The sequence below is a fragment of the Lethenteron reissneri genome, chromosome 17, assembly GCF_015708825.2.
Source record: "Lethenteron reissneri isolate LAM-NWPU_2019-01 chromosome 17, ASM1570882v1, whole genome shotgun sequence".
In the NCBI taxonomy this organism is placed as follows: Eukaryota; Metazoa; Chordata; class Hyperoartia; order Petromyzontiformes; family Petromyzontidae; genus Lethenteron; species Lethenteron reissneri.
The window spans coordinates 5,978,775-5,992,640 of NC_083795.1; the positions used below are offsets into that span (position 1 = coordinate 5,978,775).

At 52.1% G+C, this 13,866-nt stretch overlaps 1 protein-coding gene across 1 annotated transcript in view; it reads right to left on the reverse strand.

Annotated features, from left to right (window-relative positions):
* The window catches only part of LOC133343388 (T-cell leukemia homeobox protein 1-like), a 32,624-nt gene extending 19,080 nt beyond the window's left edge, over window positions 1-13,544 (reverse strand). The window contains exons 1-2 of the mRNA XM_061552969.1: window positions 12,370-13,544; window positions 7,675-7,912 (exon numbers count right to left, since the gene is read on the reverse strand). Coding sequence (XP_061408953.1) covers window positions 7,675-7,912; window positions 12,370-13,018 — 887 coding nt within the window. The 5' untranslated portion in view covers window positions 13,019-13,544. The remainder of the gene's footprint in view (window positions 1-7,674; window positions 7,913-12,369) is intronic.
* Window positions 13,545-13,866: the final 322 nt, after the last annotated feature.

A 13,866-nucleotide genomic window follows, 5' to 3' on the forward strand; every position in this document is an offset into this window, starting at 1 on the left:
TTTAACAAAAAAACACGGCATTTTAAAACAGAAAGTAGCCTTCGTGCGTGTTCTCATTTTGTGCGTTTCTGAGGATGTTCCCGGGTGCACGGTGTAGTGGTGGTGATGGTGATGGTGGTGATGGTGATTGTGGTGGTGATGGTGGTGATGGTGGTGGTGATGGTGATGATGGTGGTGATGATGGTGATGGTGATTGTGGTGGTGATGGTGGTGGTGGTGATGATGGTGGTGATGGCGATGGTGGTGATGATGGCGATGGTGGTGATAGTGGTGGTGATGGTGGTGTTGGTGGTGTTGGTGGTGTTGGTGATTGTGGTGTTGGTGGTGATGGTGATTGTGGTGGTGATGGAGGTGGTGTTGGTGGTGATTGTGGTGATGGTGGTGGTGATGGTGATGTTGGCTATCCGTATGATCCAGAGACGATGCCGAGGAGGAAGGTCGAGGCAAACAAAATCGCTGAGCGGATCGACGCAAAAAAATCAGCAGGGTGGCCTTGTCGCTAACTGTAAGCAACCGGTTGGCGCAACTTCTGACCGGCAAACCAGTCGCAAGAGACGTCCACGTATCAATTCGGTTGCATGCAACTGCGTTGCCTTATAAGAGACGCGCTGCCTTGCCCATCATGCGTGCAACAGCTTCCGGCACGCCAGGCCCCGGTTGCAAAACCAGATTAATGAGCTGAACCGCCGTTCTACATTTTATTATTATTATGATGATGATGAGACGCACAAGTGAGAGCGTGTTACGGGCTAAACGCCTTTAATTTCCTCAGCGTAATTAGAGATACGTGTCGTCTCTCATCGATAAATATTAATTTGGCGCCTCGCGCCTCTCATTATATATTAAAACGCGCATTTAATAAAACATATGCTTCATCTCGCGCAGTCGCTTTTATTTTTTATGTATATTTTATAAATCGATATTGCAGTTACCAGATGTCGACAACATAGCGTGGCTGCATTATTAATGCAGCGCGCCATTAGACAAATTATGGCTACCTGCCACCCCCCTTCACATCCCCCTAAGCCCCCCCCCACCTCCTCACAGCCCTCACCACCGCATCCTCACAGCCCCCCCCACCTCCTCACAGCTCCCCCCCACCGCTTCATCACAGCCCCCCCCCCCCCACCTCCTCACAGCCCCCCCCCACTGCATCCTCACAGCCCCCCCACCTCCTCACAGCTCCCCCCACCGCTTCCTCACAGCCCCCCCCCCCCACCTCCTCACAGCCCCCCCCCACCGCTTCCTCACAGCCCCCCCCCCACCTCCTCACAGCCCCCCCCCCACCACGCTTCACACAACACTGAGATCCACCCCCCCCCACCTCCTCACAGCCCCCCCCACCTCCTCACAGCCCCCCCCACCGCTTCCTCACAGCAAGCCCCCCACCTCCTCACAGCCCCTCCCCCCACCTCCTCACAGCCCCCCCCCACTGCATCCTCACAGCCCCCCCCCTCCACCGCTTCATCACAGCCCCCCCCCACCTCCTCACAGCCCCCCCCCACTGCATCCTCACAGCCCCCCCACCTCCTCACAGCTCCCCCCACCGCTTCCTCACAGCCCCCCCCCCCCACCTCCTCACAGCCCCCCCCCCACCGCTTCCTCACAGCCCCCCCCCACCTCCTCACAGCCCCCCCCCCCACCACGCTTCACACAACACTGAGATCCACCCCCCCCCACCTCCTCACAGCCCCCCCCACCTCCTCACAGCCCCCCCCACCGCTTCCTCACAGCAAGCCCCCCACCTCCTCACAGCCCCTCCCCCCCACCTCCTCACAGCCCCTCCCCCCCACCTCCTCACAGCCCCCCCCCCCCCCACCGCTTCCTCACAGCCCCTCCCCCCCACCTCCTCACAGCCCCCCCACCTCCTCCTCATAGCCCCCCCCCCCACCAGGCTTCACACAACACTGAGATCCACCCCCCCACCCTCAGGAGCCGTTGGTCTCTTCCAAATCTGCCGCTGCATATCATTATTATTATTGTTGTTGTTATCTATGGGAACCTTTTGTGCCGGTATCAAAATGATGAGAACATATAGAACTGCTCAACCCGAGCTGTCAATGCTCTGATACGTTGCACTGTCTTTGTGCTGTTCGCCTTTTGGCGTTCTCCGATCTGACACTGGTGGTGAGACAAGGCCAAGATGTCTCTGGTGTCGGCCAATCCGTTTCAAAGACGATGCCACGTATTAGCAGAGCGTGTTTTTGGTTCTTTCGGCAAAGTCGCGTAGAAGGGAAATAATAAAATAATAAAAATAAAACATAATACAAATTCTCACGACCATTGCAACACAAGCAATCATCATCAGGTGTGAAAACTACGGCAAGAAAATTTTAGCTGAAAAATTTAGCTGAAAATGTTCTTGCTGTAGTTTTCACACCTGATGATGATTGCTTGTGTTGCAATCGAAACGTCGTGAGAATGTTTATCATGTTTTATTTATATAATTGTATTACTTCCCTTCTACGTGACTTTACCGAAAGAACCAAGAATATTAATCGCTGCAGTCACGAAAGCTTTAAATCGAAATTCAGAGCATGTTTGTTACCATGTTTTTCCACAAGTACGTGTGGCTAATGCACACGTGATACCTTGCAAAATGTATCTATTTGGTATTTGAACATCTTAACACCTATATTCTTTGGTTTTTTCGGTAATAGACTTTACCGAAAAAAACAAAGAGTATGAATCCTTGCAGTCACGAAAGCTTCAAATCTAGAATCTTAACACCTGTTGTATTGCCAGAAAGACGAAAGCACATTCTTAATATTTTTTTTATATCATTATTTTTTATTAACGTATCATCAGCTCGCTACTTGAAAGCATGGGCAATAGACAGACGTACTGTAGGATGTGCACCTCCGCACACCCCACTCCCACGTCAACGCTCCCCGCCTTCACCAACCCTCACTGACCAGCATGGTGAAGTATGGTCAAATAACTCCCACGACCAGCATGTGGTGGGGAGGCCTTCATCCAGCAGTGGATTGGCAAAGGGGCTGCACCTGTAGAAGTATATGCAATACAAGTATGTACATCTGTTTTACATTCGCGTTCATAATGTACGTGGGTGGAAGATGTTGTGTGCGTGCATACGTATATGTGTGTATATATGTGCCATCTTGTGCATGTTTATTATAATACAGGGCAGCGAATGAATTTCTCTGGAAAAAAACCTGCCCCTTTAAAAAAGTATATTTGAACATCGTGTCTTCTGCGCCATGCGAGTCAAGCTGAAAAAGCCCCCCATCATTGAGTGAATACTTACAAACGGGCAAAACAAATTGCAGGTACAACTATACAAAACCCATCGGCCTAGCTGCGACCGCGCGTACATCATAAATAATTGTTGAGCAAAATTATTGCGAATACAACTGACGAAATATATGGGGGGGGGGCAACCAATCACGTGAGTGAGAAGCATTTAGGAAAGGTTTCTCTACCATCGACAGATACCGGGAGGGTCTTTTTGAATTTCCAATCACCATTCCGCTGGGCCTTTGTAAGACTAAGACAGGGCATTGCATATTGACGTAGTCATCGAAATGGCCTAAATTAAATAAAACAAATCTATAAACAATTATACACGACTAAGTAATACGGTAATAAAAATAACTGCACGCCGAACGTAACCACTAGACAATCTCACCACCCCTCTGCCCCTTCTTTAAACATTGTTCCTCCTGCCGCTAGTACACATATACCCGTGTGTGGGGTGGATACTATAGAAGGTAGGTGAACAAAACGGTCACGGCAATGTGAAAGGCATGCACAAATATTAACGTACAATTAACAAAAAAGTGTTTAATCGATTTAATATTGGTCGCGAACTTTGCCACTCGAGCTCACCGTGTAATTTAGTAAATTTTGAATCAACTCGCGTTCACCAAGAGTTAAATATTAGCTTGGTTATATATTTTTAGTAATTATACCTCGAATAAAATATTTGCATCACCCTCCGTATGTGTACATGAATATGTCTGTGCATGTGGTCTGCTGCAGGGAATTCGTCTGTCTATAAAATATATATATACGTAGTGTATGGTTCGATTACACCATTTCCGTATTGTTTCCTTTTCAGATGAAAAAATACAATTATAAAAAAAACACTCAAGCTGTAAATCACATTGTTATCATATATGTATGGATGTATGTTGAATTTCTATCGCACCGTACGTAGCCAACCGTGAAAAATCGTGTATGACGCCAGACGAAAGTGTATCTGCTAGAGCACGACCTATACTCCAACACATTCTTACATCTCACACACCAACAAAGATCCCCCGTGTAGCCTTAACAGACTATGGGGGCCAGTGCTGTTGGCGAGCACCTATGAAGGTCGGCACGTCACACGAGGTGGTGGGCGGCCTGCACCTCGCCCGGCCGCCTTTGTCTTCCTAGTGGCGATGTTTCTACCACGCACCAGGTTACTCATTTGAGGCCGAGTCGACCTAGGGGACGCCCAGGACCGGTGCAGATAATGGTCAACAGGTGTTGGCCGTGAAGCGGGAATCGAACTCGGGTCGCCGTGGTTGTAGCACAGCGCACTTATCGCTACACAACCTCTTCACACAACCTCTTACGCACGGATCGCCACCACCACCACCACCGTTCTAATGCGTCAGGGTTCTTCCCAACACCGTGCGCACGAATTGTCACGCCACACAACTTCCCTCCACCTCTTCATTAGAGAATCAATCCATAGAAACACAAACGCCGCTCACGCCTTCAACAAACGCCATCAACCCTGCCCCTAGCCCAGGAAAAAAAAATAAACCATATAAACCACCTGCGCCAAAAACGGTAGCGTGGTGTTTGAAGAGGAGGAGGTGGAAGGGGTAGGGGGGGAATCGCCACGCACTTGACACGAAAATGATCTCATCAGAGGCGAGAGGTCATTTAGATCATTGACGCGGCGCTGCGGGCTGTTTCACGAAGCGAGATTCGATTCCCCATTAAACGGAGCAACCGCGAATAAACAGCGCGCAACGCAGCCGATGCGTGTACACGCACACACAAAGACAACAAGTCCCCCCCCCCCCGTGTAGCCTGTAACACACTGTTGTGCCGTGTCGGTATTCAACGGTGCTCCCTAACTGCCCTTTCCCCAACAGTCTATTAAGGCTACACGGGGGATCTTTGTCTTTGTTATATATATAGTGGGGAGCGGTGGCGCAGTGCGTTACTAACCCAGCCACCCGAGTTCGATTGCCGCTCAAAGCCACCAACATCAGTGACGATTATATGAACCGGTTCGGGGGCCAACACAAGGTCGACTCAGCCTCAAATAAGCACCGGACGTGAAATCTAAAGACATGAGGGCGGGCGTGGTCACATCACTCCTCCGTTGCAGACGGTCTCAATAGGTGATCGCTAACAGCACTTTCCCCAACAATCTGTGTGGTGGATATTTGTCTTTGTGCGGTGCTCTCAATTCACTCGACGCCTGCAATCATTGCTGTGTATTATCTAATGCTCTATAGACGACCGTGGCTGAGCGGCTGATGTACATTCTACCGATGTTCCAGAAGTGCTAGAAATCGTGACATTAGAGCAAAGCATATTTTGCCTATGCTAATAACTAACAAAAAATTAAATCGATAATTTTTCTCGTTCGTACCGGATCTTGATTGGTTCCAGAAATAATACCACGTCAACAGCGAACCCCTTCGGCAAATATAAATAAGCAATTATCGGTCCTGGCTGCTACTATTTTATAAATTCCCGAACATTGATTGAATGAAGCGTCGTCATCGCCAACCTCGACTCAAACGACGACCGTCACGAATATCAGAATCGGAATATCGACTTAAGCTGGAGGAATCCCGATTAGCTGCAAGGCTATTTTTTTTCCTACAGGTAGACATCATATCGCCAATAGCCGACGGTGCACGCGGCACGGATGGATACGCTCGGGCATGACCCCCCCCCCCCGTGTTTTATCGTGGCCACACGAGGGGGGGGGGGAGTTTTGTCGACCGGTAAACACGCGGGTCTGCGTGGAATTCTCCGATGACGTTCGGCTACGGCATGGGAACGAAGTCTTCTGATCTCCTCCACATTGCAGCTTTGTGCGCTAAAGATAATGCTTTCATGAAACAACGAGAGAGAGGGGGGTGGTGGTGGGGGGGGTAGTTAATTGAAGCGTGTGTGGTCATGGGGATGCGCATACGCACGCGCAGAGAGCTTCACAGAAATGTGGACGTATGTACGTTGAACTTATTTCGCACCGGACTTAGCCAACCGTGCTAATCGGAGGTGCGGGAAATATCATGCCGCCAGTAATCTACCCCCCCGCTCTCTCCCTATCCTCCCTCACAATCGAATCCAACATCGCCGAGGCATTGTTGTCAATGTCCACCTGGGCGCGCGCGTCTCAATGTACCACACACACCGACATACACGGCCACACATATACATACACACACGCAGATACATACACAGACGCGCCTTCAGATCAACACACATGTCTGTCTCCGCCGAAATCAGATTCAGAATTCATAGTCTCAACATATCACGGTCAAAAATACACGTGCGAACACACACAGACACACACAGACACACACACAGACACACGCGCGCGCGCGCGCGCGATCCTGAATGGACATCGCCTTCAATACTTCCACTTTCATCAGAGGACTCGCGCGCGACAGCATCACACGCGCTAAAAAGCGGACACACAAAGGCTGAACAAACTGTTGTGGCTACGTGTCGTTGGGGAGCGCCTATTAGCGCTGCCAATGAACTGGAGGGAAGCGTCAGGAGCCAGCAGTCAACACGCCCGGGCGAATTTGTTTTCTTTTTAGGGTTTTTTTTGTAAACATGTTTTCTTCCCAATGCGACAGCGGGATGTGATTTTCGACCGAGTTCACCGAGGGGAGGTCCACGCCCGGGTTTGTCGGGGTTTTCGAGTGCCGACTGGCCAACTCGTGCACGTGGCCTGCTGCTCGCGACCCACCACGGTCGGTCTATCCAAACCTATCAATGTTCTTCGTTCGAATGCAAATCTAAGTCGTTACACGCTGCACGCGCCTGATGATTGGTAAACACGTCTCTCGTGTGCAGGTAGGGAGCTGGGGGGGGGGGTGGCCGTTTATCAATTTGCAGCAACGCTCTTCACGTCAGGTGGGCTACACGTGTACAAAGACAAAGACCCCTCGTGTAGCCTTAACAGACTGTTGGGGCAGGTGCTGCTAGCGAGTAGCACCTATGGAGAGGCCGGCGCGGTACATGTACACACACGTACACAAAGACATGTAAACACACACACACGATCTCTCTATCGTAATTAGAATCCGCACTCTCTCCGTCACAACGGACGGGACACATGCACACGCATGTTAACATGCATGCAACACGCGTACAATATTCACAACTGAACTTCAATAAACGCCCGCCCGCGACGTCACTTGGAACGCGTGTAGCAATCATCATGCGCGTGCACACACGTGACCAATTGAAGGTATTTCAATGACGACCGATCAAGGTGAGAATTAGGCCCGTGGTCGAACTGCACTTTGATGGGAGCCCGTACCCGTCCGTACCACTACAGCTGAGACCCTCAGCGCTATAGCCTCCAACACTCAACCCTGTAATCACGGCTGTAGCACCCCCCCCCCCGCCGACTATAGCATGCACACACACACGCCACACAACCCACCCACGCCACCTCACCTCCACTTGGTGCGCCGGTTCTGGAACCACGTCTTGACCTGGGCGTCCGTCATCTTGAGCGCCTTGGCGAGGGCTGCGCGCTCCGCGGACGCGAGGTACTTCTGTCGATGGAAGCGCTTCTCCAGCTCGCAGATCTGCAGCCGAGTGAACGACGTGCGGGGCTTCTTGCGCTTGGGTGGCGTGCGGTTCTGGTACGGGTGGCCGATGCGCCGCTGGACGGTGAAGGGAGCCAGGGCGGCTGTCGTGGTGGTCGAGGAGAAGGAGGAGGGGGGTGGGGGTGAGCAGGAGAGAGAAGGGAGAGGACGTCGGGTTATGGAGGTGTCCCTCTTCGAACGCGGAGGAGAAGCGCCGAGGTGGTTTGCGTCTCGGAAATAATCGCGGCGGGGAGCGGGGGGCGGCGGGGGGAACGCGAGGAAGAACAAAGGAAGGACGGAGGAAGGACCGGGGAAAGATGGGGAGAGGATCGAGGAAGGGCATTCGAAGGACGTGGGCGTTGGGACCAGGAGAAGCAGGACAAAAGGCAAGGCCGTGAAAGGGTTGGGGGAGGGGGGGACCGGCGAAACGAAAGGGGATTCATTCACGCGGTAAAGCGTCGTAGAATCGTTGAGCAGCGACGGTTAAAAACGCGACATCAACTGCAGGCGGAGGGACCAGGCGCACAGCGGCCCAGGGCTGTTTGTTATTCAAGCGGCGCCGGATAATTGTCGGTCAATTGACTAATTAAACTGTGACACGAGGACGTGTTTGCACGCAGCTCGTCTCGACGAGCGACCGAGGTGCAGCAATGACCGAGAACGGCCCAACTTCGTTTTCGTCGGCGGTCGAACGCGTGCGAAACGGCGAGCCGTCGGGTCCCGCGCGCGCGTCGTAGACAGCCGAACGCTGCTGCCGCTGCGGCTGCTGCTGCTGCTGCTGCCCGTGTCGAGGTTACATAATGGCCAGTTGATGGCCGTGACTGACGGGAGAGGTGACCCATTTAAATGATAGTGACGTTCGGGAAGCGGTCATAACGTTTGTCGTTCGGCAAGAATGTGTTGTGGAGTTGTACGCTCGGAACGAGGACGGGGTGGTGGGGTGAAACATCGTAAAATCATTTTGTTTTTTATTCGGCGCCTCCAATATGTTTCCATCGGGAGATTGATTTGTTGCACTCGTAGCGCCAGGGACGAGTCTGCAGTTCTACATTGCGTCAAGTCTCGCGTGCTAAACACTTACAAATACACCACCAACCATCGCCACGGTCAGCGTGCCAAGCAATTCGCCTGAAGTGGAGTGTGATGGAAAGTGGGCAAAGCCTGCAACTGGTTGTGTGTCAATGGATATACAATAAATGTATTAAGCATGACTACGACTGGGCTCGGCTTGACTTTAGTTGCCCCTTTCCTTACATGTACACACAAAATCCTACCCCAGTGGTACTCCTGTGTACGCTGTGCCAATTGCACAGACACACACACACAGACTTTACACATATTAGTAGGCCTGGCTGTTTTGTTCAAACGTAAATAACAATGCACAAAGACCCCCCGTGTAGCCTGAACAGAGCTTTGGTGCAAAAGTTGTCAGCGAACACCTCTGAAGGCCAGCTCCACGTACGAGGGGGTAAGGTGGCCAGCACCATGGCACGGCCGCCTTTGTCTCCCCAATGCTTGTGTTTTACGCACCGCACCAGGCGGTCATTTGAGGCCGAGTCGAGTTAGGGGAGGCTCAGGACAGGTCCAGATAACCGTTATTGGTGTTGGCCGTGAGCAGGAATCGAACTCGAGTCGCCGGGGTTCGTAACGCAGCGCGATAACCGCTCTACAAACGTAAGAAAAAAGATTCCCCGTATAGCCTCAACATACTATTTGGGGCAAGTGCTGCAAGCGAGCACCTAACCACACCACCACCACCACCACCGCACACACATAAATCCCATCGTGTAAAAACATTCCCGTGCAGTTTACTTTTTGTTTATAAAACGCAACCTCTCTAAATGTTAAAAGCAGCATCGATTTCATTGCGCGCCATAGTTATTACATAGGCCGCATCCCCGCATCAATATGCGCTCTCCTTTGCTAAATTACAAGCGCGAGTTGTTATTCTCGTGCGTATCACGGCCCCTCTGGTGTCGCCTTCGTCGCATGGATGCGCCACGCTGCTTGCGTTTGCTGCCGACGGCACAACGTGTACCAGTGGCGAAGAGTCGAGCCGATACGCGGGCCAATAATTAAGCGATTGCCTCCTCTCCCTTACGTTACGGGGAAAGAAAAAGAATATGCCCCTCGAGTGCCCGATAAAATATGTTGAACGTGGGCACGAGTAATTGGTCGACGGTTTACGTATGTTTTGTTGAACTTCTTTCGCACCGTTCGTAGCCAACCGTTCTAAATAGAGGTGAGCGCAAAAGTGTCGTGGCGAGCGGCCTTAATAATAATGAATAAACACGGAACACACGACTGCAGACAGCAAGCAACGCTATTCAACGTCCAAGTGGAGATTGTACATCGTGTTAGGCCTAAATGCTGGCAGGTGTGTGCTATGGTGCTGTGAGTGTAGTAAAACATCGCCACGAGGGAGACAAAGGCGGCCGGGCTTGGTGCTGGCCACCTACCCCCTCGTGTGCCGTCTCGGCCTTCATAGAAGCTCTCGCTCCTCGTCTGTTGAGGCTATGGTGGGGAATCTTTGTCTTTGTATATATACATACACATAGTATACACGCAGTATATATATATACCTACCATTAAAAAGCTGTCTACAATACTGCAGTCAATAGTAGTGGAATGTATTCATTGCAATACTTAACAATTGAACCGAACTTGTCTTAGCGCGTGGGGGGGGGGGGTACTGATAACCTCACCACCCCCTCGTGCGCCGTGCCGGCCTTCACAGGCGCCGATACACGTACTCACTAACCGTACTTGCCCCGTAAACTTGTGTGGGCTACACGGGGAACTTTGTCTTTGTTACATTACAGCATCGTGAGCCGTGGCGACGGCTTTGGTGAGGCTTTCATCCAGTATTGGATCGACCCATGGCTGATGATGATGATGATCTGTGTGTCAACTCCCCCTCAAATAAGAACACCGCCACTAGGGAGACAAAGGCGGCCGAGCTTGGTGCTGGCCATCCTCCTCCGCTTATGCAGTGTCCGCCTTTCTAGGTGCTCGCTAACAGTACTTGCCCCAATAGTATGTGAAGGCTATACGGGGGATCTGTCTTTCTGTGTGATAATTGTGTATATGCAGACGACTTTTCCAAAGTGACGTGCTGGTTAGGTGCCGTGTACAATGTAGCCGCAGTGAATGTGAGTTGTGTACAGAGTTGTATAATTTGTGCCAGGGTCGCTTCTGAAATAAAAGCCATTTAGCTCAGCTAGATAAAAAAAAATGTTCGTTAGTACTGTGGTTAGTTAGTACGACACGGGCATCTTCACGGCCACGTGTGTTGAGCAAGAGATATGGATTTGTGTTGATACGTGTGGTGCAGATTGAGTGTTCCCACTCGTTCGAGTTTACGTCAATTTTCCAAAATTAATAAGAACATTGTCGCAATACAAAATAAGAATAATAATTTCGTGGATTACTCGGCATTACGCAGTGATTTATTAACCAAATTTTTAAAAAATCCTGTTTTCTATAACATTGCGCGTAATGTGTGCCTGGTGGAATGCCTTCGACGCATTATTCCGTTTTGCGTTTAACTATTTACACCTTGCACAATAAACGTATTACATTGCAGCCGCTGCATCTATGGTGTTTATACGCACAGCGCTTTCGCCAATCGACGGTAGGGTTTAATTGACCATACTTTACCACGTTGGGTTTGTGATGTGTATTTGACCATACTTCACCACGCCGGTCACGCTAAATATTAGGGCCCTATAATGAAATAGTTAACACGAATTGCACGCAAAAATCTAACATTGTATTACGCGCAATGCTCGTATCAATAAAGCTCGCGTAAATACAAACATATGTACGCGTCCAAGGGTTATATTCGTCGTCATTAAAAATGCATGGATTTTATTTTACGATGCGCGGGCTACACCGCTCCGTATTAATATAGTGAGCGGCTCCTTATTAAGTCGCTCTACAATTTACGCTTCTGCGTGGTCTTAAGACCCACACCGCGTACGGCACCTGGGATAATCCCGTGCAATGTATTTGTCTGTTGGCTAAATACAAATGAATTCATTTGCGTAAAGCCCGTCCGAGCAACTCGTTGTTCGGCCTCGTGGATTGGAACTCATCAATGAACACAATTTGCATAACACGCGTTAATTAAGCGAGGACGACGCCTATAAAATTCGATATTCTAATTAAATTATACATTAATGACGACTAAAAACTTACGTCATGACGCAGCTCACGTTGGTTTTCGTGAGACTCAGTGGTGAGGCCTCTACCCGAGTGCATTAGTGTGAATATTACCAATCAACAGTGTTCGTAGCCAATCACACTGGATGCAAATTAATGTCACGCATGCATACACAGCTCTCACAAACACCCACGCGCGTTCATCCCACACAACCACCCAGCCTCCAACGTCTGCCTTGCCTTTCAAAACAAAAGAACCATTACAAATAAAACATGGTGGCAATGTACAGATGCACTGCTCTAATTATGATGATGATGCAGATCATGCTAATAACGATGAAGATTTACTACGCTGCCCGGCACGTAGACACTTTAGCAGCTCGGTTGGCAGAATCACCTGTCAGCCGGTCCTTGGCGAAGCGTCTGCTGCTCTCCATCCACGGGAAACTCATCGCGTTCAGATTGCTCATGTTGCTCATGGGAGTCACCCCGGGCATGGGGGCCATGCCCGCGCCCATCGAGGGTCCGTGCACCCCGGGGGGCGGCATGGGTCTGTGCGCGGGCACGCGGATCACCCCGCCGGGCCCCATCATCCCGGCACCACCGCCCGAGCAGCCGTGAGGGCCGCCGGCAGCCGCGGCCGCAGCCGCCGCAGCAGCCGCTGCCGCCATGTTCACATTCATGCTCATGTTGACATTGTAGGATCCCGTGAACGTGGGCACGCCGCAGGGAGGCACTCCCCCGCCGCCGCCTGCTCCTCCGCCCGCACCGGCGCCTCCGCAGCTCCCCGAGATCCCACCGCCTCCTCCTCCTCCGCCTCCTCCACCTCCTCCGCCGTAGCCGTTGTAGGGAGGGCCCATGCAGGCGCTGTAAGCCCCGCTGCCTTGGAGGTGGTAGTCCGAGTCGGAGAGGCGGCCTCCGGCCATCAGGTAGCCGCCCTGGTCGCTGCTGTTGAGGATCTGGTCGATTCCGAAGCTGATGGGTTCATGTCCGCCCCCGTGGTGATGCGTCTGTGCAACCACGGGGTTGCCGCCCGTGTGGTCCATGTCTGCCCGACTGCCTTGTCCGACTCGTGTGCGTTTGCCTGCGCGTCTGCTCGTGAGTCTCGCCTGTATGCCTGCGGCTCCGCCTGCGTGTGAGCGCGCAACCGCGCGCGAGACCCCAGGAAGGGCGAGCCGACCCGGTAGGATTCGTGCCTGCTCGCGATTTCTTCGGCCGCTCCGCGTCCGATCACGACTGCCGCGACTACCGCTGCTGCTACGACTGCCGCTATCGAGAGTTAGACTGCGAATTCGTCTTCCGTCAGTCCGAATCCTCTCTTCGCCGCGTTGAAGTGCAACAGCGGACGAGACGGATGCGCCTGATGAGGATCGATGCCCCGCACGACGAGAAGGCGCGCATCAGTCAGAGGAGGAGGAAGACGACGAAGAAGAAGAAGACAAGAACGAAGGAGCAGCGGCAAACGAATCGAGAGAAGGAGTAGGAGGAGGAGCGCGAAGTGAGCGCGGCGCCTCGGCTCCGGTGTCCGCACTCGGATGCCGAACGCGAGTGCGTAAAGCAAAGCGCCCTTCAGGAGCCATCATTGGCCCGGGGGCGGGGGGTTCGGGTGCGGGAGTTGGGGGGAGGAGGGCGGCGGGGGGGGGCGAACTAATAGGAGGGAGGGAGGGAGAGGGAGGGTTGTTGGTTTAGGCCGGGGTTGATTGGGAGGATTGGTGACGAGGTGGGAGGGGTTGATTGGGAGGATGAGGAGGGTTGCGGGTAGAGGTTAGGAGGGAGGGAGGGAAGGCTGGCGGGGGTGTTGGGGGGTGGTGGTTTGGGTTCTGTTCTCGCGCTGTGCGCGGGCCCCGTTGCCCTGGCTCGAGTCCTCCTCGCGCGATGTGCATCATGCACGACG